The sequence below is a fragment of the Calliopsis andreniformis genome, chromosome 5 (genome assembly GCF_051401765.1).
Source record: "Calliopsis andreniformis isolate RMS-2024a chromosome 5, iyCalAndr_principal, whole genome shotgun sequence".
NCBI classification, from domain to species: Eukaryota; Metazoa; Arthropoda; class Insecta; order Hymenoptera; family Andrenidae; genus Calliopsis; species Calliopsis andreniformis.
Window position 1 is genome coordinate 10,663,684 of NC_135066.1, and position 26,596 is coordinate 10,690,279.

General features: G+C 31.2%; 8 protein-coding genes and 1 long non-coding RNA gene across 13 annotated transcripts in view; 3 read left to right on the forward strand and 6 right to left on the reverse strand.

The window, feature by feature from the left end:
- The window catches only part of LOC143179697 (mitochondrial glutamate carrier 1), an 11,313-nt gene extending 7,396 nt beyond the window's left edge, over positions 1-3,917 (reverse strand). For 2 of the 3 annotated variants that reach the window (XM_076379013.1, XM_076379011.1), the window contains exons 1-5: positions 3,783-3,917; positions 1,045-1,112; positions 697-831; positions 462-611; positions 177-313 (exon numbers count right to left, since the gene is read on the reverse strand). In XM_076379013.1, coding sequence (XP_076235128.1) covers positions 177-313; positions 462-611; positions 697-831; positions 1,045-1,085 — 463 coding nt within the window. In that variant the 5' untranslated portion in view covers positions 1,086-1,112; positions 3,783-3,917. Of the gene's footprint in view, positions 1-176; positions 314-461; positions 612-696; positions 832-1,044; positions 1,113-3,600; positions 3,719-3,782 lie in introns of those variants that run through there. The other variant, XM_076379012.1, reaches the window with a different exon arrangement.
- Positions 3,121-6,753, forward strand: Rad60 (DNA repair protein Rad60). 2 transcript variants are annotated; one of them, XM_076379010.1, is made up of 7 exons: positions 3,121-3,218; positions 4,572-5,189; positions 5,284-5,377; positions 5,598-5,697; positions 5,771-5,968; positions 6,144-6,288; positions 6,374-6,753. In XM_076379010.1, the coding sequence occupies exons 2-7, from the start codon at positions 5,111-5,113 to the stop codon at positions 6,664-6,666; spliced, it is 909 nt and encodes a 302-aa protein (XP_076235125.1). In that variant the 5' UTR covers positions 3,121-3,218; positions 4,572-5,110; the 3' UTR covers positions 6,667-6,753. The 2 variants fall into 2 exon arrangements, with proteins under 2 accessions (XP_076235125.1, XP_076235124.1); XM_076379009.1 differs by lacking the exon at positions 3,121-3,218 and adding an exon at positions 3,981-4,217 and having other exon boundaries at positions 6,099-6,288.
- Positions 6,737-10,174, reverse strand: Hinfp (Histone H4 transcription factor). The gene is made up of 6 exons (XM_076379007.1): positions 9,647-10,174; positions 8,934-9,564; positions 8,085-8,421; positions 7,599-7,914; positions 7,220-7,517; positions 6,737-7,135 (listed from the first exon to the last, which is right to left on the reverse strand). Exons 2-6 carry the CDS (start codon positions 9,414-9,416, stop codon positions 6,908-6,910), a joined length of 1,662 nt encoding a protein of 553 aa, XP_076235122.1. The 5' UTR covers positions 9,417-9,564; positions 9,647-10,174; the 3' UTR covers positions 6,737-6,907.
- LOC143179694 (5-taurinomethyluridine-[tRNA] synthase subunit GTPB3, mitochondrial) lies at positions 9,456-12,192 on the forward strand. Its single transcript, XM_076379008.1, has 5 exons — positions 9,456-9,947; positions 10,457-10,630; positions 10,732-10,952; positions 11,076-11,788; positions 11,889-12,192. Exons 1-5 carry the CDS (start codon positions 9,800-9,802, stop codon positions 12,127-12,129), a joined length of 1,497 nt encoding a protein of 498 aa, XP_076235123.1. The 5' UTR covers positions 9,456-9,799; the 3' UTR covers positions 12,130-12,192.
- On the reverse strand, positions 12,186-14,092 carry LOC143179701 (TP53-regulated inhibitor of apoptosis 1). Of its 2 annotated transcripts, XM_076379017.1 has the most exons (3): positions 13,821-14,092; positions 13,410-13,655; positions 12,186-12,368 (listed from the first exon to the last, which is right to left on the reverse strand). In XM_076379017.1, exons 2-3 carry the CDS (start codon positions 13,554-13,556, stop codon positions 12,282-12,284), a joined length of 234 nt encoding a protein of 77 aa, XP_076235132.1. In that variant the 5' UTR covers positions 13,557-13,655; positions 13,821-14,092; the 3' UTR covers positions 12,186-12,281. The 2 variants fall into 2 exon arrangements, with proteins under 2 accessions (XP_076235132.1, XP_076235133.1); XM_076379018.1 differs by lacking the exons at positions 13,410-13,655; positions 13,821-14,092 and adding an exon at positions 12,832-13,227.
- A 208-nt stretch (positions 14,093-14,300) lies between these two features.
- On the reverse strand, positions 14,301-17,812 carry Cn-iiib (cytosolic 5'-nucleotidase IIIB). Its single transcript, XM_076379015.1, has 7 exons — positions 17,589-17,812; positions 17,235-17,525; positions 15,858-15,956; positions 15,678-15,747; positions 15,116-15,468; positions 14,806-15,036; positions 14,301-14,674 (listed from the first exon to the last, which is right to left on the reverse strand). Exons 2-7 carry the CDS (start codon positions 17,259-17,261, stop codon positions 14,573-14,575), a joined length of 882 nt encoding a protein of 293 aa, XP_076235130.1. The 5' UTR covers positions 17,262-17,525; positions 17,589-17,812; the 3' UTR covers positions 14,301-14,572.
- On the forward strand, positions 16,816-17,906 carry LOC143179703 (uncharacterized). Its single transcript, XR_013001995.1, has 2 exons — positions 16,816-16,866; positions 17,076-17,906. It is a non-coding gene; the product is annotated as an uncharacterized LOC143179703 (long non-coding RNA).
- Positions 17,907-18,349: 443 nt separating this feature from the next.
- On the reverse strand, positions 18,350-19,202 carry LOC143179618 (cholesterol 7-desaturase nvd-like). The gene is made up of 3 exons (XM_076378932.1): positions 19,179-19,202; positions 18,480-18,851; positions 18,350-18,406 (listed from the first exon to the last, which is right to left on the reverse strand). The coding sequence occupies exons 1-3, from the start codon at positions 19,200-19,202 to the stop codon at positions 18,350-18,352; spliced, it is 453 nt and encodes a 150-aa protein (XP_076235047.1).
- A 509-nt stretch (positions 19,203-19,711) lies between these two features.
- Positions 19,712-22,277, reverse strand: LOC143179700 (cholesterol 7-desaturase nvd-like). Its single transcript, XM_076379016.1, has 4 exons — positions 22,115-22,277; positions 20,578-20,762; positions 20,328-20,494; positions 19,712-20,041 (listed from the first exon to the last, which is right to left on the reverse strand). The coding sequence occupies exons 1-4, from the start codon at positions 22,202-22,204 to the stop codon at positions 19,827-19,829; spliced, it is 657 nt and encodes a 218-aa protein (XP_076235131.1). The 5' UTR covers positions 22,205-22,277; the 3' UTR covers positions 19,712-19,826.
- Between the last annotated feature and the right edge of the window lie 4,319 nt (positions 22,278-26,596).

Sequence of the window (26,596 nt, forward strand, 5' to 3'; positions counted from 1 at the left end):
ACATAATTATTCATAAACAAAAATAAATATTTTTCCTTTAAAACAATGTTACAGTTTAGTAATATGTCTTTGTATTTGTTTGTTCTAGTAATTATATACCAAATATTTTATTAAACAATTTAACTATTTACCCTTTTTCATTGATTAAAATGGTAAATTTCACAAAATTTAATTACCTTCCTTTGCTGCTGCTGCAACTCGCCCAGCATCTTGCATTTGAATTTTGAGAAGCTCCATTGGAGTTGTGACAATAATTTGACATGCTCCTGCTAGGCCACCAGCAAGCATTTCACGTTCTAATGGCAATTTCTGTCTGTGCAAAAAAATAATACGTTTTTGTATTTGTAATTAAAAGTCTGATTACCTACTAACTGGTATTAGTAGTAGTCCTCTATAATACTAATTACATTTGAAGGAATAGTTTACAATTAATAATATTACATTTTCTATAAATAACTTACCCAGGTCCAGTGGACAAATAATGGCGGAAAGTATCATTGGCAGTGAGTTTAATGGCTTTCTCAGGTGTGATTAAAAGAATATTTACAGCTGAGCCTTTGTACATGCCGAAGTAACCCTCGGCAGCATAAGTTTTTTTAAAACAGTCAAACCTACAAGAAGAGTTATATTTATATTCTAAATATTTATAATGTAAAATCTGAACATAATTAACTGCATATAATGTAAAGTACTTACATTGATTTGTACATTCGTTTGCCATCTGGCCCAACAACTTGATTCTGTAATCGTGTTTTAACCAAGTCCAGTGGGAATACCACAGAGACACCAATAATACCTGCGATTCCACCATTTATAATCTTTGGTAGAAGTCTAGAAGCAAAATGATCCACAACATAGATTCATTATCTATTCTGATATCTCATGAAATATTATAAATTACAAAATTCAAAATTGAATTTTTAAAAATGCAAACATTTTTATTATAGTACAATTGAACGAACTTTTTTTTGTAGTACAAAACGATTTATAAAAATTGCAATTTGTGAATTTTACATTTGGAAACTTTAATTTTGTTAGACTCACTTAAATTGATCAGGACTTTTCACAGTGTTTTCCTTTTCCATTGAAGTTTGTTGTTTAAAACTTCCTCCCTGTTAAAAAATTGTGTTCTTTTAAGTATTTTCAAATATGTACATTTCTTATGATCAACATTATATTCAATATTTCTTTAAAAATCTAAAAAGAATTGATATTGCAATTCAAACTTTTCAAACCTATGCCGCCATTATGCTAAAGTTACGCTAAACAGGATGCATTAACGGTTTCGTAGAAAATTCCTTGTTCATATAAACTTTTTATTCTGTTTCTGCTCATTTATATTACAAATAAATAATAAATATGTAAATATCTTATATTATAGATTTCACGTAACAAAAGGTTATGTCCTAAAACAAATGAACGAAATAATAGTTCCTTAAATTACGTTAAAATTAAATATTTAATTCAATTGAACTTAAGTTCGATTCTACTTTAATTTGAATAATAAAGGAATGATATAACACTTTTTGACAATACACTTCTCTCTAAAGCTTTTTATTTGAACGAATACGTGATCGTAAATATAAAAGTGAAATTAAAAAGAAAATTTCGTTTGTTCTAAGTTTTACATTATATATTCGGGTTATATGGATTTATGACATACATATTACATAAAAGGCCATTGTATGGCGGTATTGAGGCATTTAGCTGTCGTTTACTCTGAAGAGGAGTATGACCTGGCTACATCATCGATTTCTTACGAAAGACAGAGCCTTTTGCAAACAGCGAGACTTCGATTTAGCTCGCACGAGTGTTCAATTAACGTTTAAACATCAAGAGAACTCGACTACTGAAGGAGCTGTTTGTGCAAAAATTTAATAAAAGTACATAACGATAAGCAATTTCAATACAACTTGTCTTATCAAAAATAAGTCAGTTAATCTTCTATTTTTGTATTTACATTATCAGAAATACAAATACGTTAATAAATACACGTGTACGCGCACATGGAATAAAGACTTTTAACTTTTCATTAAAGTTTGATATTAAAAACAATCTTGTGTGCATAAATATGCGTAAATAAACGCAAAATAGAGATCTTCATTATTCGTGAACACAGATACGCATAAATACACAACAAATGCAGATCTCTAATACCCGTGTGCATAGATATGAATAATTACCCGTATTTAAGAACACAGGATTTTAGTTGCCTATAATACACATTAGAAGTTTTATTTTAATACACGCTTTAATGCATGATTTCTATTTAAAAAATGTACATTTCAAATATAGTTATTAATTTGATTTGCAACATAGTCTACATAGCAAAGATGAAGCAATCAAAATTAGAAAGTTTTGAATAGACTTCTTTCAATGAATTTGAATGTCTTCAGCAATTTTCGAGAGATTGAAATTCGAGGGGTTTCTAGGTTTCTACGTCCGCGTCGATCGATTTCTCTTGAAAGGATGCTCTGCAATATTCTGCATCCTCATGAACTCGACTAGGAAAATTAATCTAAAATATTTAACTACAAACTTTATTGCTACTAAAAATATTCTACTTTTAAAAATAAAGACAAGAACTGTAAAAAATGTGTTCAAAAACATAATTTCTTCTAAAAGTTGCCTTCAATTATGTACGAAATAACGGTTAAATTAGTTGAGCAAACTAAACTTTGTTATCAAACTAAAATCTAAGGACAAAATTAACGTCATACAGACAGTGTGTTTATTTTACTAATGGTTTTCGTTCGTTATAACTGACCCACTTGTGTTGGCAACTGGCAATGCTATAAAATGATAATAGGTATGATATTTGATACCATGTGTAGCGTTGAGAAAATTCGAACAAATGAAATTTCATAGAATTTCGTTCTTTCTATGATTCTGTACATGAAATATTGATTTTCAACTGGTTAAATAATTTAGTAATTTCAAACTTTTCGAGAACCCGCAATTCCGAAAAAAACTTCTAACGTTTGTATAATTTCCAATTCTGACATGACCTTAAGTTTTATTAGCCAGAAAAAAACTAACGAATAAAGTTACATAACAAATTACCGCACACATAACAAGATTTGCGTAATACAACGATCTTTGTAAACATTAAACATTAAACTCGACTTCAAGGTTTTCGGCACATTTGTATCGATTATGCAGAAAATTCGATTGTTGAATATTTGTAGAGTACATAGTACATGAAACGTGACTTTGATGTGAGTAATACTGTTACTAAAATAAATCAAGAAAATATAAATAAAGACACAAGTTGATACACGATTGTTGATAAGCGAATAAACGACTAAATACTTTGTACTATTTTTAAATAAATAATCAACCGGTTATCTAAAAAATGTACACAAATAAACAGAAACCATAAAAAAACTGAAACGGCTGTACACACAATTCTAAGTTTTAACATAATACGCTAAATACATTAGTACACAGTGACTGACAAACTAGGTTAGGCAACTACCGAAACTCACGTTTGAAAGGTTAGGTTTTAAGTATTAAAAAACCTTGAAAATCACGCTTCCCTAACTTACTATCGACTTCCGACCAATGACTGTTCGCAAAAAAACACAACGACCGACTCACTCGATTTTGATCATGCTCTATTAATCGACGAACGTGTCCCAAGTGGTCCCAAGAAACAATTAAAACCACAGAGAGTCGATAGGAGAGTGTAATTGTTGGCAAACAATGGATTGTTCATAACATCCTTCGGTTGATATTTCGGATTGACAGTCGACCGGAAATTCAGCAGAAGACATACTCACCGATCGAAAGTGGAGAGTGACTGCTTGTGATGCTTCGATGGGAAAAGACAGTTCTTATCATCGAAAGAGATGATAAGGCTGATCCGAGGAAGCTCAAACGTAAAAGGACAGTGTGACTGGCATGATAGTCGAGGGATTTCGCATTCACCGAAGATCTTAAATGATAAAAGAGGACTCACCACGGTCCACGGGTGGAACCGTCGATTCGCTTACGTCATAGGCACTACGCCAATCCCGATGGCCCTTAGGTGGAAAAGTGCGAGAGAGAAACACTGGGGATGATTTTCCCCCTCCTCTATCGCTGTTCAAACGTTCGAAGCCTACGACTTGAACGATACGCTGCCAATATACTTACGTTTGACACGATTGAGATCAATTTACGTGATTGACGATCGAAACATAGCCTACATAATAATTTAAAACATAACCTATAGTGTAATACATAACTACAAATTGCACATAACACCAGTTTATATGTATTCTATAAGAATTTTATACTCTATTTTATACGTTAGAGAATACATTTTTGTTTATTAGATTGTACATAAATTTTGACCGTAGAATTTACGTTTATAAATAAGTAACAATAAAAGACAATTTTAATAGAACGGTTTACTACCTTACATGTAACCCGATTGATACTAATTGATACTATGTATTTTCAATTTGTTTCGTAGAAATGTATTAGAAAGTACCTTACAGATTACGATGATGAAAAACTTTTTTTTGCATACATGGGAAATGTTATAAGAATATAAGAGAATTAACAGTGTTTTTATTCAATTTTAGGGACCTAACTGCTATCGAGAATACTATCTGTAAGGGGGTCCAATCAGAGTTAAATAACTGTTTTCTGAAGGTGGCAGGAAAGTTGTTTCAAATCATGATAATTTTGAACTAATTCTTGTGTCATAGATAAGATTTTCAGGGTTGTCTTTTTTCCTGGAAAGAAAATAGTGTTTATTAATATTGCAAGCGAGAGGACTAAAATATGCAAAAGAACTAATTCATTGTTTCTTGTTATAAACGGATATTAACGGAAACTTGCAGCAACTTTAACGTACTTATATCTTTATCTGAATTAGGTGTTTATCCAAAATTGAAGCGTGTAAATGCTTTGATTATTTCGCTAATAAAGCTTGAAGATTTGTTATCTTTATAAATTTGGAAATTAAAAAGTTTAAATTTAACCTCGCACGTTGTGTTTCAAAGTCATTCATTGTATTATTTCATCTTAATTTTGCTCTTATGATATAATTGTTTCATAATATATCAAGGCTACTGTTAAATACTGACATAAAATATTGTAAAAAATATATTTTTAAATAATGGAAGTAGTAGAAATAAACAGTTCATCTGAAGAGGATGATGACGATGTATATTTAAATTCTGTTGCAAAATTGAAAGGTATACATATAGATAGTTCTTTTAATTTTGATAAATATTTTAAGAACTTACTATTGACTGTAGATTGCATAAATTTTATAATATATATTTCTAGCTCTGAAGAAACAGACATCGTCTTCCCAAACTACCACAGAAAAGGATGAAGTCAATAAAGAAGAGAAGAAAGAAGAAAAAATAGAAGTGACAAAGCACGTTTGACATATATAAACTTAATAAAAATTAGTGCTTTTTACAGCAGAGTATATATTCTAAATATTGTAACTTAGAATATTTCAAATTGCAATTTAGTTCATTTAGTGTTTTTGAGTGCATAGATGCAAGTGATTAAAAATGTTTCTTTTATCAAAAGACCATGATATAAATCTATTATATTATTCACTATATTTTATACAAACTATTTATTTGCAGCATTGAAATTTCTGAGATATTTGTAGTGGCACAAAGGGCAACTCGAAATATTAGGAGCAAGGGAAATAGATCTCGTCCTCGAACAAGAAGACAAGCAAATGTAAAATAATTTCTCAGAATTTTATGAATGTTGGTATAATATTATTAAATGCATTTATTAAAATTTATTCTAGAGAAATATTGCACAAGAATTAGATTCAGATCTAGAAATTGTTTCCATAGAAGAAATGCCAAATTTAATTACTACAGAGGCAGAGACTAGTTTAGAAATAACTGAAAAAAAGGCAGATTCTAGTGAAGATGAAAACTATGATATTGATATCAAAGTTCTTTGGCAATCAAAACACATACATCGTCTAAATATTCGTCAAGTAAGTTGTTAAAGATAACTGGAAGATAAGAGACTGCATGGGTAAATAGAAGGAGTACATGAATGAGTGATTGAAATGATTGATTTATAGTGTGATTATACGTGAATACATGAAAGATCATTAATTTCAGTTTTCTTTTACTATATTGAAGATAGTATTGGTGGCATTGTTTCAGAATGAGAACTTCAGAAAAGTTTTTGAGTATTTTTCGAATTTAGAGCAAGTCCCTATAGATAAAATTTTGATAACAAAAAAAGATAGAATTATTAAAAAGAATGATACTCCAGCTTCCATAAATTTGTCTGTGATCGATATATTAGGTAAATTCATTACTGAAACTATATTATTTAAAATTAATAATGTATACAAATTTTTTTCACAAATTAAGAAAAAATATCATTGTAGATGGAGGTATTATCAAAAAAGATGATACTGTTTCTAAAAACAATGTTGAAGAACAAGATGATGAAAATGTCTGTGTTATAAAAATACAATCGACGAGCAAGAAGAGTTTAACAATATCAGTTAAGCGAGATGAAGACTTCAAAGCACTTTTCGCAAAATGTGCGCAAGAACTAAATACTGAAGAGTCGAAAATTAAATTGTACTTTGATGGAGATTTAGTTACAATAACAGATACTCCAGAGTCGTTAGAAATAGAAGATGAAGCTTGTTTTGATATTCGAATATCATCCTAGTTAATGTCGTGTTTATTTATTGAAGTGTATTTAATGAAACGATAGAATTCATAAATGATTTTTAAAGAAATACAATTTTTATATTTCAGTGTATTCCAAACTCAAATAGCCTTCAAATTACTACAAAATAAGGAAAATTGTATATATAGAAAATACAGAGTATTAGCAGTCTTATTATTAAAATATGTATATTTGATCTCTATTTCATTTTAATAAAATTTTGTAACTAACTGAAATTAGTTTACGTCAAAATTAATAACGGTCCTTCAGAAGGTGGTAATTCCATAGTTTCTTGTGCTTCCACAATTCTACTGTTAATTATATTTCCTTCGGCATCTGTTTCATCAATCGATATTAAAATATTTGAAATAACAGGCATCGATTTTGATTCGTAACCTTCTGCTCGTGATTTTTCCGCTACGCCTTTGTCTTCATCTTCATCTCCTTCTTCGTCTAAATCCTCGTAGACCTAAGAAATATACAGTTTCATTTGAAAATAAGTAATAAATATTAATTAGAATTAAATGCTTGTTTCTAGTACAAAGAATATTACTTCAACTTGAGGCACACTGGAATTTTGACACAATTTAATTTTGTACTTTTTATCTTGCAGTTTTGACTGTGAACTAGGTACATTATTTTCTTCTTCAACAGTCTCATATCTAACCATTTGTAATCTATAGCAACCATCTTCATCATGAGTATACTGAAATCTTTTATGGCCACTAGGTAATTGTAATCTATGCGTATCAATCAAATGTTTTGTCAATCTGTAACTTTTTCTATATTTTATGGGACACTCATGGCAGCAATACCACCGCACTTGCATACCGTGAACACGTTCTATGTGCCTTAAAATATGCAAAATGTATTATGAAACTTTGTTTTCAAAACGAATTTCTAATTTGTTTTAATTATAAAGTTTTATATACCTATCGAGAGTATAAGCGCCTTTGCACGTATATAAACAACCTTCAAACTGACACGAAAAATTAGGTCCAGCTGTATGCACTGTCATGTGGGAATCAAGGTCCTGCTGAGATTTAGCCGCATGGCTACACAACTGACATGGAAAGCTTCTAGTAGAAACATGTCGATATCTAACATGTTTTGCTAAGCTAGCTGGAGATTCACAGCTCATATCACAAAGAGTACATTTATAATTGAAAACGTGCATTCGCATGTGATCCCTTAAAATTCCTTCCGTAGGATAAAACTTGTTGCAATGAGAACACTGGAACCCTTGAACTAAAAAAGATTAACTTATTTTTATTTTAGAATATTTTTTTAAAACAATCTTAAAATTACCTTTCCCACAGAAAAGTTTAAATTAACCGAATTACTGTACACATTCAAATTTTCGCGCGTTATTCTAGAGGGCGATAGAAAATGGCGGTAAATTTGAAATTGTACGTTACCATCGATTGGAATTTGTCGTTTGCAGTGCACGTGAAATTTCGTGTTGGACGCAAACGTAGCGCCACAATCGGGACAAGCGACGATTTTTTCTTTTGTATGACGTCTCATGTGATCCCTCAATTTATATAAATTAGGATATAAACTACCACAACCTGTCCATTTGCATTCTAAGCCACCTTCAATTTTGTTACCACGCGGGCTTTCCTCAAGATGAGCGGCTACGTGGTATAAATATAACTGATAGTTTCTGAAACGTTTTAGACATTCTTCCCAGCGACAAAGGAGAGGCGCGGGAAGATCTACGACATTTTTCCATTCGGAATCTCTGCGACACCGCTGCAGCACAAAATGAGTTCATTAGCTATTAATCTTACCATCATCCTCTTTTTAAGAATATAATTAGATATGGAAACAGTGATACAAGCACAAAAATAATGTCATATGCAAAAATTTCAAAAAAATTGTGAATGGTTCTCAAATGAAACTTTTTCTCTAGATAATTTCCAAGTATAGCGATTTGAACAACGAGATTACAACGAGAAAATATTGTACATAAGCAGGTACACGTATACTCGATTGAATGTGAAACTGAATTTTTTTAGAGCCAAAATTATATACCGATAAATTTTATATCATAATTTTGATCTATTTTTCTTGCAAGTATCACAGCTTCTAATATACACAAAATCGTGCCATAGTATCGAAAAATAAATTTACAAACATTTCAATTAAAATCAATTTATCTAATATTTACAATATTTTGCAAATTATTTCAACAACTACTTTAGAATAGTTATTTTATACATAATTACAAAATGAAAGAAACAGAACATGGAATAATGTCTTACCGGTAATTTGACTCTGGCGCGAATATTTGAACCGATGCATTTCAGCTTCGTATGATACGAATGATAATTCACGTGCCTCGAAATTTCATCAGGATCATTGTTTTCATAAAAACAATCATTCCATTGGCACACGTAAACGTCAACGCCCTTTTCATTAGTTCGCGTACTTAAATCTGACACGTGTTTCGCCACATGATTCACAAATTTCTCGACATGACCAATTTCGTACTCGCAGCCGAGCCATTCGCAAGAAAGATGAAACGTTTCTCGTTTCAGCGGTAAACCGACTCTCCTTCGTTTTCCGCCACACTCAGAGACAGAATCAAACTCAGAATCGGTATTATAACTTTCATCGTCGTCTGTTTGTTTCCTTTTATAATTCACTTCATCTGTGTAAGTGTAATTCTTTTGAGACTCTACCCAGTCGTTACATCGTTGCTGCACATCCTTACTAGTTATCAACTTTTGTCCGAATTCGGTCATTTATCAATTTTATTAATCTTGCAAAATTTATCAAAAAATTTCAAAATCAATTTTCTCCTTGTTTTGTTATTTTTATTTTCTTTCCAGTCTGCAGCATAAATTCGTTTTATTAAAATGATCGGGGAGTATGAACGATTCGACCTGTAAACTTTTTTTTATATTCCTTAGTGAAGAGCTACGAGTTAACTTTAAATTTAAAATTGTTGGTTTATACAATTCGTAACTTCCACCTTATACTGCGTTTATCAATGCTCATCTCACACTTAACATCCTAACACTTGCGTTTAGTACCTAACCTGATTGTAACCTAATGGAAGACAAATGTCGAAATAAAGTGTTTTACTGTACTAACGGGTTTTAGTATTTCACTGTTAAACGTTCAAATGTTTCTAAGTTATTTGATTAAACAGACACGAAACACATTATCGGCTGTCTTAGCGGGAACAAAATGCACAGTGTTAGATTCATCAATATCACTGGCAGGACGCTATCACAACAAACGATGTTCCACAATTTACGCACTTTCTTCTGGTTGATATAACAGTCTTCCTATTTTGCCTGACCTCTGTTACGTTGCTTAAAACTAGTCAAAACACGAGATATTAACTTGTGATGCACTTTGATGCGTTCTTCTACCAGAAAAGACTTCTCGCGTTCCGCCAATTTTTAATGCGCATGCGTCTCGCAAGTTTAAAAAACATATTAAAGCTTTCATTTATCGTTCATAGAAATATGCACAGAAATCCAAATATACGAAAATTGAATTGAATAGAATTATATAAAATTAAATTAAATGTTAAGTTTTTAAATACTAATTCTTTTATTAATTGATAAGAGTTAATGTACATGAAAATTTATGATCTTGAAATACAATTAAATTTGAAAGAGTACATCATATAATATGACTGTGTAACTCATTAAAACTATTAGATTTGAAATAGTACATTACCCTGATATAATTGAAATTGTTTATCCTGTCTTTGGTAATATGTAGATAAGCTTGTAGTTTGATTCTCAGAATTTGTAATTTTACATTCAAGGATATGGTAAATGTGGTGTAGCAGTAATTCGGATATCTGGTCCAGAGGCATCAATAGCCCTTAAAAAAATGACTAAAATATCTGATCTAAAACCTAGAAAAGCTCTTTTAAGAAAAATTCATGATCCTAAAACATGGGAAATTTTAGACAAAGGCCTTTGTCTTTGGTTTCCAGGTATTTCAAATATTACAATAAAAGGATATTCTAAATTTAATTTTCTTCAAAAACAGAATAAGATACACTAAACATAATTGATAAATAATGCTATATTTTAGGCCCTAACTCATTTACTGGGGAGGATTCTGTAGAATTCCATGTTCATGGAGGACCTGCAGTAATAACATCAATCCTCAATGCACTTTCAAAACTTCATTTTCAATTAGCAAGTCCAGGAGAATTTACAAAAAGAGCTTTCTTAAATGGGAAATTGGATTTGACTGAAGCAGAGGGTATAGGAGACCTAATAGAAGCAGAAACTGAAAAGCAACGTAAACAGGTGCAGAATATTCAATTTATGCACTACTGAATATTACTTTCTTTTAAAAGAATAAAATTTCTTAAAGTTTAATATATTATTCAAGATAGTACTCAGTATAATTTGTTATTAACAATATAATAGGCTTCCAGTCAAGCAAGTGGCTCCCTGCGCCGTCTCTATGACTCTTGGCGCATAACTCTGTTAAACTCTCTTGCCAGCTTAGAAGCTTACATTGACTTCTCTGAAGAACACAGTTTAGACACTAATATTTTAGAGGATTCCAAAATCACATTGCAAAAGCTATGTACAGAAATTCAACAGCATTTGTATGATGGAAGAAAAGGAGAAATTCTGCGTACTGGAGTACGTGTAGCAATCCTTGGAGAACCAAATGTAGGAAAAAGCAGTCTTTTAAACCTTCTTTCAAGAAAAGAAGCAGCTATTGTCACTTCTTCTCCAGGAACAACAAGAGATGTCATAGAATTAACATTAAATATTTGTGGATATCCAATGATTCTTGCAGACACTGCAGGAATCAGAAATAATCCAGAAAATGAGATAGAAAAGGAGGGTATCAGAAGAGCCAAAGAATGCACAAAAAGAGCAGATCTTGTCATGTGTATAATAAGTGCAGAAGAGAGTTTTGAAAGTTCTTTTGAGGATTTTCTAAAAGATTATAAGAATTTATTGGAAATAGAAAAAGAAAAAATTCTTATAGTAGTGAATAAGATGGACTTACTTGGAGAAAAAGAGAGAAAGAAATGGACAGGACAAAATGTTGTTCCTATCTCTTGTAAGACACAAGAAGGTTTAAAAGAACTCACAGATGCGTTAGTACAATTTTTCAAGGAAATGTAAGTGAAAAATTCAGAAACTGTAATTAAAGTAAACATATTTTAGTTTCATTTGTTCTAGATAAAATTCAATTATTTTAATGCAAATCATTTATTTCAGATGTGGCGATCCATCAGAAGAAAATCCTTTAATCAGTCATGCAAGGTACAGAAGTCATCTATCACATGTTGTGGAATATCTCCAAGCATATTTGGAAAAGACTGAAATTCAGAATTATGATATGGCCTTAGCCTTACAAGATATTAGAGGTGCAGCAAGGGAACTTGGGAAAATAACTGGTTCTATTAGCAATGAAGAAGTTCTTGATGTCATTTTTAAACATTTTTGTGTTGGAAAATAAAAACTACTTGATAACAACTAAGACTTATTATATGAGAGTAATCATAAATTGTATCATACTAATTAAAATAATTTATTTGATTTCATAACACAGCATTTTTGTTTGTAACAAAAAATTAAGGTGGAAAGAAAATTTGATTAAAAATATAACAATCAACCATCTGATGTCTTGTCTTTATCTGATCCTAGGTGAGCTACATCAACTTCATCCAAATTTATATTTTGATCCTTCATTGCTTGCTAAAACATAAAATTACTATATTAAGTCAAATATTCTGTTCATCTTTCAGTAATATTTTAATAATATATTGTATCTCTATTGTACATTTTCAATTAAATCAATTGATTAACATCAGTTTGTATCGAAATAATTCGTACGAGTCTTTTACCATTGCAAAACATTAAATTGAGGTTAGGGCAAATTTCAAATTTTCACTACTTTAAAAGCATTTGTAGCCATTACTTTCGGAAATTGCAAAATATAGAATGATTTTCATGTGATTTTCCCTCCCAAAAAGAATGCAATAGTTTAATATGCACAATTTTCAATTGCGATAACAGTCATGTGTCATGCGATTTAACCTTTTAAACATACTTTTCCGTTTATTTTATATCTCAATGCTAAGGAAATGTTATATTGCATAATCAAAAGTAGTTTTTAAGAGGGGAAAATTAATGTGAATTTTTGTTACATTAAACTTACCGTTACACATTTAGTATAAACTTTAAGTAATGGTGCACACTCACTATCGTCATAAATTCCACGTAAAAATTTCTCAGAGAACCAAACATTAAAACATTGATCATAATTTGCCTTCAGTTCTTTACAAGCTTCCATAATTTATTTTGCATTTACTTTTGTCAAATTACTTTATATTTTACAATCTACATTGGTGTAGATATTGTTCAAAGATGAATCATGAACCGACATTGCAAGTTTGATTAACCGAAATTTTAATTCAAATTCAAACTCTATTGTTTCCAATATACAAAGCAAAAGGAGTTTTATTTCTCCAATTCATGCTAAAATGTCATTTCAAGTTTAATTTCACTTAAAATTTTAAGCTTTAAAAATGATGCAACTATTTCGTTATACAGGGTGAGTCATAAAAAGCAATGGGTACTTCTTACATAGATATTATGACCGATAATAACAAAATGTTTTGTACATTCTCTAAAGAAAAATATGATCATCACAGAAGAGAATTCGTAAATTTTAATTCATTATTTTATATGTGAAAATATTGATCATAAGTAGAAGGATAGAAAATAGATATTTACCTGAAGACATTGGTTGTATAATTTGAAATGATTCGAACACATTGAGTCGTCGAAATCTCCCTTCAAAAATTTTTCTGAAAACCAATGTTTGAAGCACCCATCGTACTCCTTCTTGAGTTGATTACACGCTTCCGCGATGCTATTCATTTAATCGTTGAATTTGTTTAACGTTATTTAGAATATTAGTGAGTAAATCTCCCGACTAAAATTTCTATCTACATTGGATAATCGGCCAATAAATTATACCTATAAAAAATATATTTTCAAATTTATTTTTCGTGAATCATGATTTGAAGTTAATCAAAATCGATTTTTATTGAATTTTCAGGTCGATTTCTGATTCATTACCAATTTCGATTGAAATGTTACTGTCGGCCGAAATCGATTAATCGAATTGTGTACTCAGCTTACCCAAAAGATGAAGTTGTATTGAGTATATCGAATTGTTTTGTATTCAAAAGAGTTGTGATGTAATGTTTAATTGATTATATTGATAAATATGTGAAAATAACTGGGAACTGAATTAATTTATTCGAAAAACAAGAAACACAATTGTTCTCACGACCGAACATACGAGTTATTTTTTGGTTAGTGTAACGAACACACTACTGCACCACCTAATATAAGTTAGCGATTGATGGTTCTCAACTTGCTTTTTAATAAAATATACTACTAGCTTATGACAATGACAATGTATGGTTTATAGGGAATTTCGTGGAAACAAACTCTGAGCTTCTTGAAACATGAATAAGAATGTCACAACTGATCACAAGCTCTTGTATTTCACTTTAACATTTTTACGAAATATTTGTAATTTATCTGTTCGTATAAACGTCGTACAATAGATTTATTTAATTTTTTGTGGCCAATTTATAAAACTAACATACAATATAAAATATGTTTATTCACTCATGTCCATAAGATTATTTAGATTTTTAGTCGTTCTTACTGGAAAATAAATACCTACAGTATAGTTAACATACAAAAGTATACATCTTTTGCGCTAAAAAGTCAGATAGTAATAAAAATAAATATTTTGTTAATTGACAAATTAAATTAGACAAAACTGAATTACATTGTAATTACAGTAATATAATTTTGAGAATTAAATTTGCTAAGGAAAAAATACTTTGTGATTAGAGTATTAAGAATGCATTTCATTGTTAGAATAATCGTTGTAAAATATCAATTGGAACTTGCATTGTTTGATCATCTACTAAGACAATATCAAATACCTCCATGTATGAGGAAAGACTACTTTCAACCTGAAAGGAAATTATGAGTAAGATAATTACAATTATTTTATTGATGCTTTGTTATTTTCAGTAAGAATTTATAAAAATAATACAAAATTCAATGGAAGGTCAAGAATTTTTTAAAGAAATGTAATACTTACATTGTCATAGAGGAAACCAATTTTTAGTACTGCATCTGTATCTACCATACCATCGACCATTGATGCATCTCCTGTAGTGTCACCCATTAAAAGAACATTTTTTCTTCCCTCAAGAATTTTAAAATAGTCTTGTTCTATGGCATGTTCATTTTTATTGAAAACATGAATGTGTCTTTCGTTTTCAAACCCTTCTAATTTACCATCTCTGTATTTGAGAAAATTTGAGATCACCTTAACATTAAAATAATAAACATTATTATAAAAATAATAATTATTTTACCTAGGTCTATTAAATGAAAAACGATATTACTTTTACATTCTCAAACAGCACTTCCTGATATTGTAAAACTGCCTTCACAACGTCTCCTAAACCAGCACTAAAAACTAGTATTGGAACTTTAGCATTATACATTCTTTCAAAGAACTCTTTAGTACCATCTCTTAAATCTGTTCCATAAACTTTAGCTACTTCTAATATTTCATCAGGATTAAATGGTATCCCTTTCAATATCTCTTCTGCTGCAATCATCCAGTCTTTCATTGCTTCTGCTTTTACCTCAACTGATAAATGAGGATCAATTTCGATTGGTCTGTATTTTTTATATAGGCGACAAGATTCGGTTGCATAAGTCTCTGGAAGTTGCTTGCATTTGCAAAAAATTCCTATTTTTGAAAATAAAGATTCGTTTGTTTTAAAATATTTCTAGTATTGCCTTTTTCCTTATTAAAATACTTTTTAAATTTCTAGTTTAATTCTAATTTAATTAAAAAACTTTATAATTCTTTCTTATTTAAACAAACTAGGTAGGTAATAAAACTACAATATACAAATTTATTGGCTTGCTGAAAAGAGTAAGATAATATTTACATACCAAAGCTACTGAGAACTTTTTTTCCGTTAACATGTTGTTTTGTTAGTGTCAAATCAAAATCAGTAACTACCTGAAAATGGGATTTTTTAAATTTATGTTCATAAAAATATGTATGTATTTTGCCATTTGAAATAAATATTTTACAAAAGCTCTTAATTCATAAATTGGTTGAAAACATACTTGTAATGAATTGTACCCATCCCTTAAAATTTTATTTATTGTCTGCAGAAGACGTTTTTTGTCCTTGATATGAACATGTTTTAATTTCAGGGTTGGAAACTGCGTTAGAAAATACAAAAGAAATAGATTATTTAATAAATACGATTATTTAATATAAAAAACGATGTAGTTTAGTAAAAAGCGAGTTAAAACAATGGAGTCGAAATTATTTATTATTCAACTTTAATTAAATTGTGTACAACACAACATTTTTTATTTTTACAGTTGTATTCATTGGAGCAACGCTAGAATTGATTAACAATCATAATTTTAACAAATAATCTTAAATATATACAAAATTTGGTCGTGAATAGGTTAGTTCGTGGAGGTTATCAGTACATCGTAATTTTCCAAAAAATTACGTATTTCTTACACGTTTATTTATTTATCATATTTCACGTTATGACGTTCATTCTCATTCAAAACACATTACAAATACATAGTGTTCAACTTTAACTTCGTATTGAACTTCAATTCTGATTATTCAGTTCTATATCGTTTGTAGATTCTTAATTTTTATTTTATTTAGCAACTTCTTAATTCTTATATTTAATAAGAAGTAATTATTAAATTAAATCTAGGAAGCAATAGCTTAATATTGCTTTACCATTCAAGTCTCAATAAAAGTAGAATTATATTCACTTCTACATACATTAATCAATTTGCAAGATAAAAGTTTATACGATAAAATATTCGAAGCAACGTTCATTGAAGCATTTCAATTTTTATTTCGACTCTGATCTTTTTACAATATTCAACCTATTAGTTTATTTTCATCAAATATGAGCTATAATTTAAAGCTGTACAGAAGTATGTAATAACGTTTTATACAAATTATTTTTCTCGAGCTTTCCTTTGGACACTTGAATGTCAAACATAATATACGTTATTCATTGTTCTTTAGTGTGTTTTAATTACTCATCCACAAAGGATAGAAAACAAAGGATTTCTTTTAAATTACTGACTCATAGTAAGTTATTTTTGTACGGTACTCTATTATAATTTATTTTCTCCTTACATTTTTAAGTGACACAATTTCTTACAAAAGTAGGGCATTACGTAAATCATATTTCGTCAAAACAAAAAAATCGTGTATTAACCTTATTTTCTTATTTTCCTCATTAATTTTTATCAATGTTCTTTCTAATTAGTACTTTGTATTATGCACATCGCTTGCAGCAGAAAATTATAATCGGAATCGATTAAAAAGCAAAAATTTAAAATACAACGTCTCGAGTTAAGGTTAGGTTACGGTTGATGGACCGCCAAAATATCGAACTGGGCAAGGTCAAACACGATTGGTCAAGAGAAAGACCGCGAGAAATTTAAATCACTTACGTCGTCGAGCTCCAATTCAGGCGACATGGTCTTCCCTTGCGAGACGAGCACGGAGTTCTACTATTGAGGAACTCAACTGCTATCAAGGTATTGAAGAGCCGCCACAAATCCGGCCGACCAATCAGTTATGGCATAGAACACGTGACCCCGAGTACCGATCACGTGACTTTGTTTTCCTTTGTTATGTTCTTGGCTACGCAAGTTCGTCGATTCTTCTCACGTATGATAAGTTTTAACAGCTAGTCTGGCAATATTTATCAATTTACCCTCTTTGATAACAGCTTGAAAGAACTGAACTGAATAATAAGATTATATGTAAACACTGTTTGTAGGAAAACATTTAGTAGTACTTACGGAGTACAATGTTATTAATCGTGTATTATTTGCACCGAAAATAGAAACGTATCAGACATCAAGGGTGGGGAAAATATCATTAACATTAATGCTAATTAAAGTGGCGCTCTATATATTTTATTACATTAAGAAATATTTATTTGTTTCAATTTTTAATATTACTATTGTTACAATTATTATTAATATCATAAAACCACGTCGAATGTCGCGGGATCTTCTCTTTTAACAAAGAATATACGGCTACCATTGTAAAGATTTCATGGCAGAATGATAACTGGGACTATGTTGCGAATAAAATTGTGAGTACCACCTACGATAGGCGAGAATGCTTTTGTCTTCTTTTACAAGCAATGGCTGCTTTTCGAATTTCTTTCGATTCCAAATAGCCACGTCCCTTTCAAACATCAAACACTCTGCGAAAAACATTACACTAGCATATGGTCCGATCAGCGGCGGCGAATAGACTAGATGTATCACCTAGTAAAAATACGATAATGATAAAAAAGGTACCAACACTGATGATAATAAAAATAAAACACTTAAGGTCAATATTACATTTATATCCTTACTAAAATAGAACAAATAGGCCGCTCATTTGCCAAATGAATTAACTCCACAAAACAAAAATATTTATATTTATCTTAAATATAAACTTCGACACTAAAATTTGAAAAAAATTCAAAAAGTGGAGTTAATTACTTTGGCTTATTAACAGCTGAAATGGCATTGCACGCCCTCTATGTATCTTTCATTCGAATTTGTCAGTTTTCGATAAAATGAATCGATAGTGTAGCTCCAAATTCGAAAGATAGTAATCTCTTTTTAGATAAAAATTTTAAATAAAAAAAATGTTGAAAGCAATTTTGAAGATTGAAAGAAATCAGAAAAAACCTTTTGTAAAAGGGGTTCCATCGGCGTCACTGTTTGAAAAATGTATATAGGTCCTAAATAAGTCTGCAGTAGCAGTTCAACGTATCCAGGCCCAATCTGCTGCACGTGCACATCCAGTTGGAGTAATTCGAACTTCTCAAACAGAACTAATGCGTGTCTGAGCGTCGTATATGCCCTGTGACTCAAATCCTCAGTGTTTTCTTTTTCCGGATCTTCACTGTCAGAGCTTTTGTCTTGCTTGTGCGGCACCCAGCCATTATTTTTCCATGAATGACGGGCAACGCAAGAGAGCGGATATGCGATCTTCGAAAACAATACTGGACCGTGAACTGCACTGAGGTGCGCCGTATCAGCGCCATTTTCTGCAACTTCCTGGGACGAATAATATTTTTATTAATCTATTTGTAGTAATCCTTATATGAAGAACTTATTTTTAAAACATTGAATATTAACATTAGTATTGTATTAATACTGTATAAATAACAAATTATTTTTCAATAGATTCAATTATATTTTTTTTTTACAAATTTATTATATTTGCTAGCAGAGTTTAGCAAAAGAATTTAAACTCCATTATGGTTACTGACAGCAATAGAAGAAAACGTTATATGTTTATTAATGCTGAATTTAGGTTTTTGAATGTTGGTTACATGGTTTATAAATTTTGTACGTTATTACGGGTTATACATGTATTCTTACCTGTGCAAAGCCAAAACGATGCATCATCGATCATCATTCTTATCATCATCATGGAGGCTGCAATCAAGGAGTTCAAAATCCATTTCTTATTTCAAATATCCTTCTGCTTTACTTAAAAGATATCTAAAAACAAGAAGAAGAAAGAGATGACTAAGACATCTTTGTCAATTTAAACAATTAATGGCTAATTGGTTTCCTTGATTTTAGTTTCCATGATAAATGTAAGAAATTACTATTTTTTTATTTTAATTGATGAACACGCTAATCAGTAAATTAGAGTTTTTTTCAACAGAATTTTATAAGATCCTCTGCATTCATACTTACATGTTTTTCGTCACAAAGTTGTCCACACTTGTTTCTACTATTGTATTATATATTTTATCGTATCTCAATTAAAAAAAAAAACGAATCATAATATACGACGATTATATGCTTTTGCAACAGACTGTAAAATAATTGTTATTTGTCGTTAAACAATGCCGTTCAATATAAAAAATAATTATCAGTAGAAACGCAAGGTCAGCTGTTATTATCTACTCGACGAATCGTAAAAGCATTTTGGTTCAACATTGCGAATTCCTAAATTTCATTTACGTTTTTCGATTTTATCTAATTAAAAATCGAACGATCGTTTTAAGCGACACATAATTAGTAAAAATATGTTTTCAAGATCAAAGAACTGACCTGTATGTGGCAGTTGATAAGAAATTCATTTCGACCTTGGTAACGCCATGTTTTATTCGAAACATGACTAAGAGTTTGTGGCTGCCATGTCGGTTTCAATCCTTCTGCGTGGTACCACACGAAAATGATGTTATTTGCCTCACAACTTTGCCATGTCTTCGTTTTCGCGATATTTGGCACTGAAAATGGTGAATTAAACGAAGGTCTGTTATATGCTGGATGGTTCCTGAAACTGAATCGAATTGCAAAAGTTTCTCGCTATAATCTCCTTCCTCTCTGTATCTCTGTATGGACTATCTCATCTTCGTCCACAAAATAAAACACGGATCAAGACTCTACTACATAGCATATTATTATTATCGATATGTTGTGAGATTATAGCGAGTAAAAGTTGTGCGCTTCTTCAATGAATAGAGAAAAAATGAGTAAAGTAATCTCCATGTTCCTGGAATTGAATTCAATTACCTTTGTCAGCATAAGGAATGTAATTGCACTGTCCATCGGAACCACGAAACTGCCAACCATGAAAGGGGCATTCTAAACAGTCGCCCTTCACGCGACCACCCTCTGCCATGTTTGCACCGAGGTGAGGACAGTATGCGTCTAAAATCCAGACAGTCCCTTTGTCTGTTCTTTAAACGAATATTATTATTATTAATTAATTTCCTCGGTGCCTGTATGGTATAACACGAATGAACCGCGAGTGTTTAAATACCTGAAAACGGCGAAGTTTTGCCCGAGAGCCGCCACATGTTTCACCTGACCCTTCTCCAGCTCATAGCTCTCCAAGAGACCAAACCATCCGTTTGGATAAACTGGAGGAAGCTTTCCCAACTTGCGTTTCTTCGATTCTAAATGATTTGCTAGTATCTTTCTGGCATTTCCTTCTATTCTTAGGTCCTAAACAGAAATTTTGAGTCACTTTTGAAGCGATAAGATTGAAAATCAAATTTTGAATAAACAGTTTAAGTACTGAAATAGCTTCTATTAATAGGCTTTTGATGGGTTTTGAATTTTTAATCTTTTTCAATTTACCATGCAATTATTGTACAAGATAAATTAAGTAGCACGTATTTATTGGAAATAAATTAATTGCGATGTATAGAGACTTCCATTAATATTCGGGTATCAATGTAATTTTTTAATTTCTCTGAACTTTAAATAAATATTAGACAAGCATGGAAAAAAGCTTAGATTCGTTAGCAGTTTTCATAAATTAAATAGTAATTGAAGTGGTAATTATAGTTTTCAGTTGATTGATAACTGACGACGTAAACGATACGTTCTTTCTTCTGCTAATGTTTAATGTTGTTCTTTTAGGGAGGTACCATGAACCGCTGATACGAAGAAAAAGGATTCTTCTAGCTTTACAATGTCACGCGCAAAAAGAGATCTGCTTTCTCATCTGTAATCATAATGCTATTGCGTCTACTTTTTATTTGTCTAATGAAGCTATACAGAATCAAAGGATAAAAATGATAGGAATTATAAATATCGGCAACGTTAGAAATATTCATACTTCAGTTTTTTTTATCCATGTTTTCAAACTCTCTAAATAAATTTTTTTACTAACAAATAAATTTCACGTATTAATAATGTGAGAGGAAACTATCATTATTGTCGAGACATAAGTTTCAATTTGGTACTTTACTCAAACAAGGAAAGGTATCGTGTCCGACATAAAGTCAAGTAAATTATTCCAGATACCTACTGACGCAGTATTAGGATATATGTAAGTTTAAAGCAGACGTTGCTCGCTTTCGATTGAAATTTAATGCTAATCTATGGTAACCTAACACGGTTCTCGTATTTTGCTGGTATCTTCGGAATCTTAAGTTATCGAACAGAGGGAACAGCATTTTCTGTTTTTTTTTTTTCACACACTGGTATTGCAACAGTTTATAAAAATCTAGCCAAGGAACATAAAAAGCGATTTATTTACTTTAACATTTATTTAGTTTCGATACTACTTTCATTAATTTTCAAAGATATGGACATTATGAAGAATGAGAATTTCAAGACGAATAAAATAGTATCTTTCAAGTAACTAGTTAGGAGTGATAATTTTTAATTGCAAATAATATTTGTCTAATGAATTGTAATTAATTTTCTTGTCGATAAATGTTTTGTTAAAATTGAGTCTATTTGAGTGAATGAAAAATATATTTCGAGCAATGTTTATCAATGCTGAAGAGGACAGAGAAGCACAGTATAAGTAGGTAAGCCGGGCAAAGGTATCGAAGAGGACTCACCTTGATCCAGTTGATCTTGTACAAATAGGGAGCAAGGAGAATAGCAAAAAGCAGAAGAAAAGCACCACCGAGGCTCCACCATCCGGCCATCGCTGTCTTCTTCACCCTCTGCCCCTGGACGAAGAAAAGCAAGTGCACTCTAAAAACTTGTCCCTCCGGAACACCTTCGGAACCACCTCCCTTACTCCTTCTTCTCACTCTCCCTCTTTCTCCCTTCCTTTAATCTCTCCTTTTCCTTCCACTCCGTCGCTTCTTCCTTTTTCCTCTTCCCTTCCCGCTTCCTCTGCCCCACTTCTCTTTCCCCCTTTTTCCTCTCCTTCCTTCCTCCTTCACTATCCCCTTTTTCTTTCTTCTTTAGTCCCTTCCTTCTTTTACCAGCCTCCCTTCGTCTCTCATCTTCCTCCCTGGCCCCTTTTTCTTCTCCTTTTACTCTTTCACCTCTCCTCTTTCTTCGTCTTCCTCCTCTCTTTGCTCCTGTTCTCCCTCCCCCTCTTTTAATATCCCTCCCCAGCCGTGGAACGCACTTGATTTCTAAACCTTGTTTACCATGGGTCTTTCCAAATTCCTCGATCTTCTTGAAAATCGGAGATGATTGTCCTCTTATTTTCGTTCGTTTGAATCTTTTCTTCCTATTCTTGTTACTTCTTCTTCTTGTATCTTCTCACTAAGAAGAGATAACACTTGCGTCTTCACGTGTTTTCTTCTCGAAAAATTCTCAGATTCTTCCATCCACTTTGCCCCGTTTTCCGTCTTTTTAGATACTCATCGAGTTCTAACGATTTCGAACCTTCCTGATGGTCGTGAGTTGTAAGTTCGTCCTTGCAGTTGAAAGATCAGCCGACGATGCAGGAGAAATTGCAAGCGTAAGATCGAAGGAAGAGTCCGAAGAAGAGGAGACGAAGAGTCAGAGTAGAAGGCCCTTCCAGACTGATTCCGAACTCTCGATCGTTTTTCGAACGACTGAGCCACTTCATTCCTTAGACAGAGCCTTTTATACCTTTCTGAGGTAGACCACCTTCCACGACGTTCCCTGTCAAACAAGGCTCATCATCCTTCGATTAAGGGGGTACATCTACCTAGGGGCCCGAAACAGAGATACGAATTGAGGAATTTTGGTCGCTGAGGGTGTCTTTGGAGATTGAAGCACATTTTTTCTTCTGAAAGATGTGTTTTGATAATTAGATTATTCTAAGTATATTTTTAGAAAATAAGTATTTTATTGGAAAATATTTAGTGTTGTATATTATTATTAGTGGTTTGATACTAAAATTTAAAAAAATTAAAAAATGGAGTTAATCTCTTTGGTCTTTAAACGATTGATATATTATACAAAAATTATGATTTAAAAAAGCCTGATTGTACGTCTTTAAAAATCAAAAAGATTTCTTAACGGAAGTAGAAAAGGAAACTATAACAAAAGTCAAGTAAAAAGTAGAGAGTTAATACTGTAAAGAGAAATGAATGATAAAAACATGAGAACATGTGACGTACGTTATTTCAGATTGGAACCACAGATTTGTCAGATTCGATTTGTATACCTGGCCTTTCGACGGAAATATCGATCGTACGTTTGCGTTGATCACCAGTACATTTTCCGCTTAAAATTATGTACACCAACCACGACCAATTTCCAAGTTCTTGTTGCATATCTCTGTTAACATCTGCGAATCGTTCTGCTTCTACTTACCCTCCTTGCCTTTTCTTTTTCCAAGTTTCGTTTTATCGATGCTACTGATCGGTTTCCGACCGTTTCTATCTTTACTCCTAGGCTTTTCCACATTTCATTTTCTTCCTTTTGCCCTTCGTCCCTCCTCTTCTGTCATCGTATTTTCTCGTCTTCGTCCCTTCGTACATTCTTGACGATCGAATAACGTTCTCTAAGGCTCTACTAGCCATAGATTTTCATCAATTCCAATGAGAATCGGTTCCTCGGCAGTTTTCGATGTTTCGTAGCCATTTAATGCGATATCTACCTTCTGTGGTGTATTTCACTTTTTAGCTTTGAGTGGAGAGATCTGGATCAACGAAGAATTCGTAACGTTTCGGAGTTTAAGGTCAACGAAAATTTATTCCTGATAGTCGATCTGTTTTATACAGTGGCACTTCCTCGAAGGAAAAGAGATAATAGACGAGAATTACGAAGAATTCTGAGAACCAAGTGAAATTCGATTTTTTGAGAATTTGAGATCGATGAGAATCTTTTTAAATTTGTGTTTGTTTCAAAAATTTTCTGAATGATTTCCTTGTGAATCTGAATAGGAGATTGTTTATTAGAAATTGTAGATCATTAGACTTTGGATGTTTATGCAACTTTATATTTTTGTAAGTATAATTAAAAAACCTAACTGAAAATTTGTTTCAGTTTCCAAATATTATAAAGTATATTCAAATATTTTTTCGATAGTTTCTACATTTTTGCATATTATATCTGCAGTTTTTTCGCCTACTGAAATTTTTCACAAATATACGCAAAGGTTCGCAAGTTGAATATAAAAAAAATACAGCTTCAAAAGTGTTTTAAATATTTACATCTCTTTATTGTATGTCTGATATCATATAAAAATTGTTCTAAATGTTCATCGACGCACACATTAATTTTCTCTCATTGTTCATTAACGTTTACAGTAATCACTACGCATAGAAATAGAATCGAAACGGTGTCGTGAAAAAGGGAATATTAATCATAGTTCACTCATACACACGCAGTACTAAATAATAAATTAAACACACGAATCCATTAATGAATAATTAAATTACCGATTCATTGGACTTGGAGAATCACTTCTTTTGAAATTAGTTCGCCAAGTACACACTTACAATGGGACAAACTGATTGATGAGTCGACAAACAATAAAAATCGAATGATCAACAGTGAACAAATGAATCGATTATTGTAACTATTGTCGTCCATTTGTTCGGTACTCAACAGTGTGGTTTGACAAGGAAGTGATCCCCCAATTACAATATTAACTGGGCAATTCGTATAACGAATATATGAATAAATTGAATGGGCTGGGTCAACTCATTCATATATTTTCCTTTTTACAATAACGTCTGCAGACCGATTCGTTCGTTCATACACGTATGGTTTTTATGAATGAACGATTCAACACGAACGAATATACATATAACAAACTGAAGGCACTGCGGTGAAAACCAAAAGAAAAAAGGATAACGATTTCTGAAACAACTCTTTTTTTTTGTTTGTTTTGTAATGGAATGATTAACGTTAATAAATTTCAACAGTAAGAAGAAGTTTTCTGTGAAACAATGAACAATGAAAAACATTTTCTTTAACTAGTTACAAATAAAAACGTAATAATGTCCGTACGAAATTCTTCGTTATACTAATGTGTATATTTTACACGAAAAGTAGATCCAGAATATTTCACGCATAATTTATTTATCAGTCAGTACGTTATGCGCAAACGTCGATTACTTTTTACGTAAAATATGTACTCCCTTTCAAACAAAAACACAACTTAGATCAACGTGGTCTGGATAACTTCAAATTTCCATTTTGTTTTGTTAACATTAACTTAACGAGATATCAACGTGAACGAGAAGTTAACATTAACTGAAACAGGCGAGTTCGACAAACTTAACAAACGTGATTCACTTTATAACAAAGAACTGTGAATTTTTGTAACGTCGTTTGAAAATCAACAAATGATCAACAAACGAGAAGCAAACTTAACCAATGGAAACAATGAATAAAAACAAAAACAAAAGGTAGCAAATTTTATCGTTATTTGTTTTCATTAATCAATTTTTAAAGTTAAATATAATCAATTTTTTTTCATTGATATAATTTTAAATTTTGATTCAAACCATGTAATGAGTTATTAATAATTTTTTTAAATACTATAAAATTTGGTAAGTATAATTTTGAAATATTTTTTTAGAATTCAATAGCAAAAGATGTGGAATCCAATAAATAATTTGGAATGTAACAAATGTTGAAAGTAGCCATGATTAACAAATTTTTTATGATCACCATGAATTATAAATTTTGATGGTAGTCATGATTACAAATTTTTAGTACTAACTACTCTTTTGAAATTTTGATAAACAGTCACATTTAGAATGGTCAGTGTTAACCATGAGTACAAAATTTTGATAGTAATCATGATTTATAAATTTTTACGATAGTCATAATTAAAAATTTTGTGTGATAACCAGATAAAAAATTTTTGACGATAGCCCTGAATAAAAAATTTTGAAGCCGTGATGTACAAAGTCTGAAGATTGGCATAGTTAACATTTTTTTGGGGTAACCATAACATAAAAATTTTGATAAATAACTGAAGTTTAAATGAATTGACGAAAGTCATGATTAAAAAAATTTTAACAAAATATTTTGGCAGTGACAGCTGGAGTCTGAAATATTTTTACTTCTTTTAGCTTTTCGAGTATTTAGATCATTAGAATACATATTCTTTCTTTCCAATTTGTTCGAATTTTTGAAATTGATTTTAAACT

Coding starts and splice junctions, on each gene's coding strand:
- Rad60 (XM_076379009.1), top strand. CDS start 5,111: ATGGAAGTAGTAGAAATAAACAGTTCATCTGAAGAGGATGATGACGAT. Junction 5,969..6,098: donor ATCGTCTAAATATTCGTCAA/GTAAGTTGTTAA, acceptor CATTAATTTCAG/TTTTCTTTTACTATATTGAA. Junction 6,289..6,373: donor GTCTGTGATCGATATATTAG/GTAAATTCATTA, acceptor ATATCATTGTAG/ATGGAGGTATTATCAAAAAA.
- Hinfp (XM_076379007.1), bottom strand. CDS start 9,416: ATGACCGAATTCGGACAAAAGTTGATAACTAGTAAGGATGTGCAGCAA. Junction 8,422..8,933: donor GCGCCAGAGTCAAATTACCG/GTAAGACATTAT, acceptor TTTGTGCTGCAG/CGGTGTCGCAGAGATTCCGA. Junction 7,136..7,219: donor CCAGTGTGCCTCAAGTTGAA/GTAATATTCTTT, acceptor TATATTTCTTAG/GTCTACGAGGATTTAGACGA.
- LOC143179694 (XM_076379008.1), top strand. CDS start 9,800: ATGTTTCTAAGTTATTTGATTAAACAGACACGAAACACATTATCGGCT. Junction 10,953..11,075: donor CTGAAAAGCAACGTAAACAG/GTGCAGAATATT, acceptor ACAATATAATAG/GCTTCCAGTCAAGCAAGTGG. Junction 11,789..11,888: donor GTACAATTTTTCAAGGAAAT/GTAAGTGAAAAA, acceptor CATTTATTTCAG/ATGTGGCGATCCATCAGAAG.
- LOC143179701 (XM_076379017.1), bottom strand. CDS start 13,556: ATGAATAGCATCGCGGAAGCGTGTAATCAACTCAAGAAGGAGTACGAT. Junction 12,369..13,409: donor TATACAACCAATGTCTTCAG/GTAAATATCTAT, acceptor TTTATGTTTTAG/CAAGCAATGAAGGATCAAAA.
- Cn-iiib (XM_076379015.1), bottom strand. CDS start 17,261: ATGTCGCCTGAATTGGAGCTCGACGAC. Junction 15,957..17,234: donor CTGAATTGGAGCTCGACGAC/GTAAGTGATTTA, acceptor TTTCTAACGCAG/TTTCCAACCCTGAAATTAAA. Junction 15,469..15,677: donor AAAAGTTCTCAGTAGCTTTG/GTATGTAAATAT, acceptor TTTCAAAAATAG/GAATTTTTTGCAAATGCAAG.
- LOC143179618 (XM_076378932.1), bottom strand. CDS start 19,202: ATGCATCGTTTTGGCTTTGCACAG. Junction 18,852..19,178: donor ATCGTTTTGGCTTTGCACAG/GTAAGAATACAT, acceptor TATTCGTCCCAG/GAAGTTGCAGAAAATGGCGC. Junction 18,407..18,479: donor TGGAACCCCTTTTACAAAAG/GTTTTTTCTGAT, acceptor TTATCTAAAAAG/AGATTACTATCTTTCGAATT.
- LOC143179700 (XM_076379016.1), bottom strand. CDS start 22,204: ATGGCCGGATGGTGGAGCCTCGGTGGTGCTTTTCTTCTGCTTTTTGCT. Junction 20,495..20,577: donor CAAAACTTCGCCGTTTTCAG/GTATTTAAACAC, acceptor ATTCGTTTAAAG/AACAGACAAAGGGACTGTCT. Junction 20,042..20,327: donor CATTCCTTATGCTGACAAAG/GTAATTGAATTC, acceptor CACCATTTTCAG/TGCCAAATATCGCGAAAACG.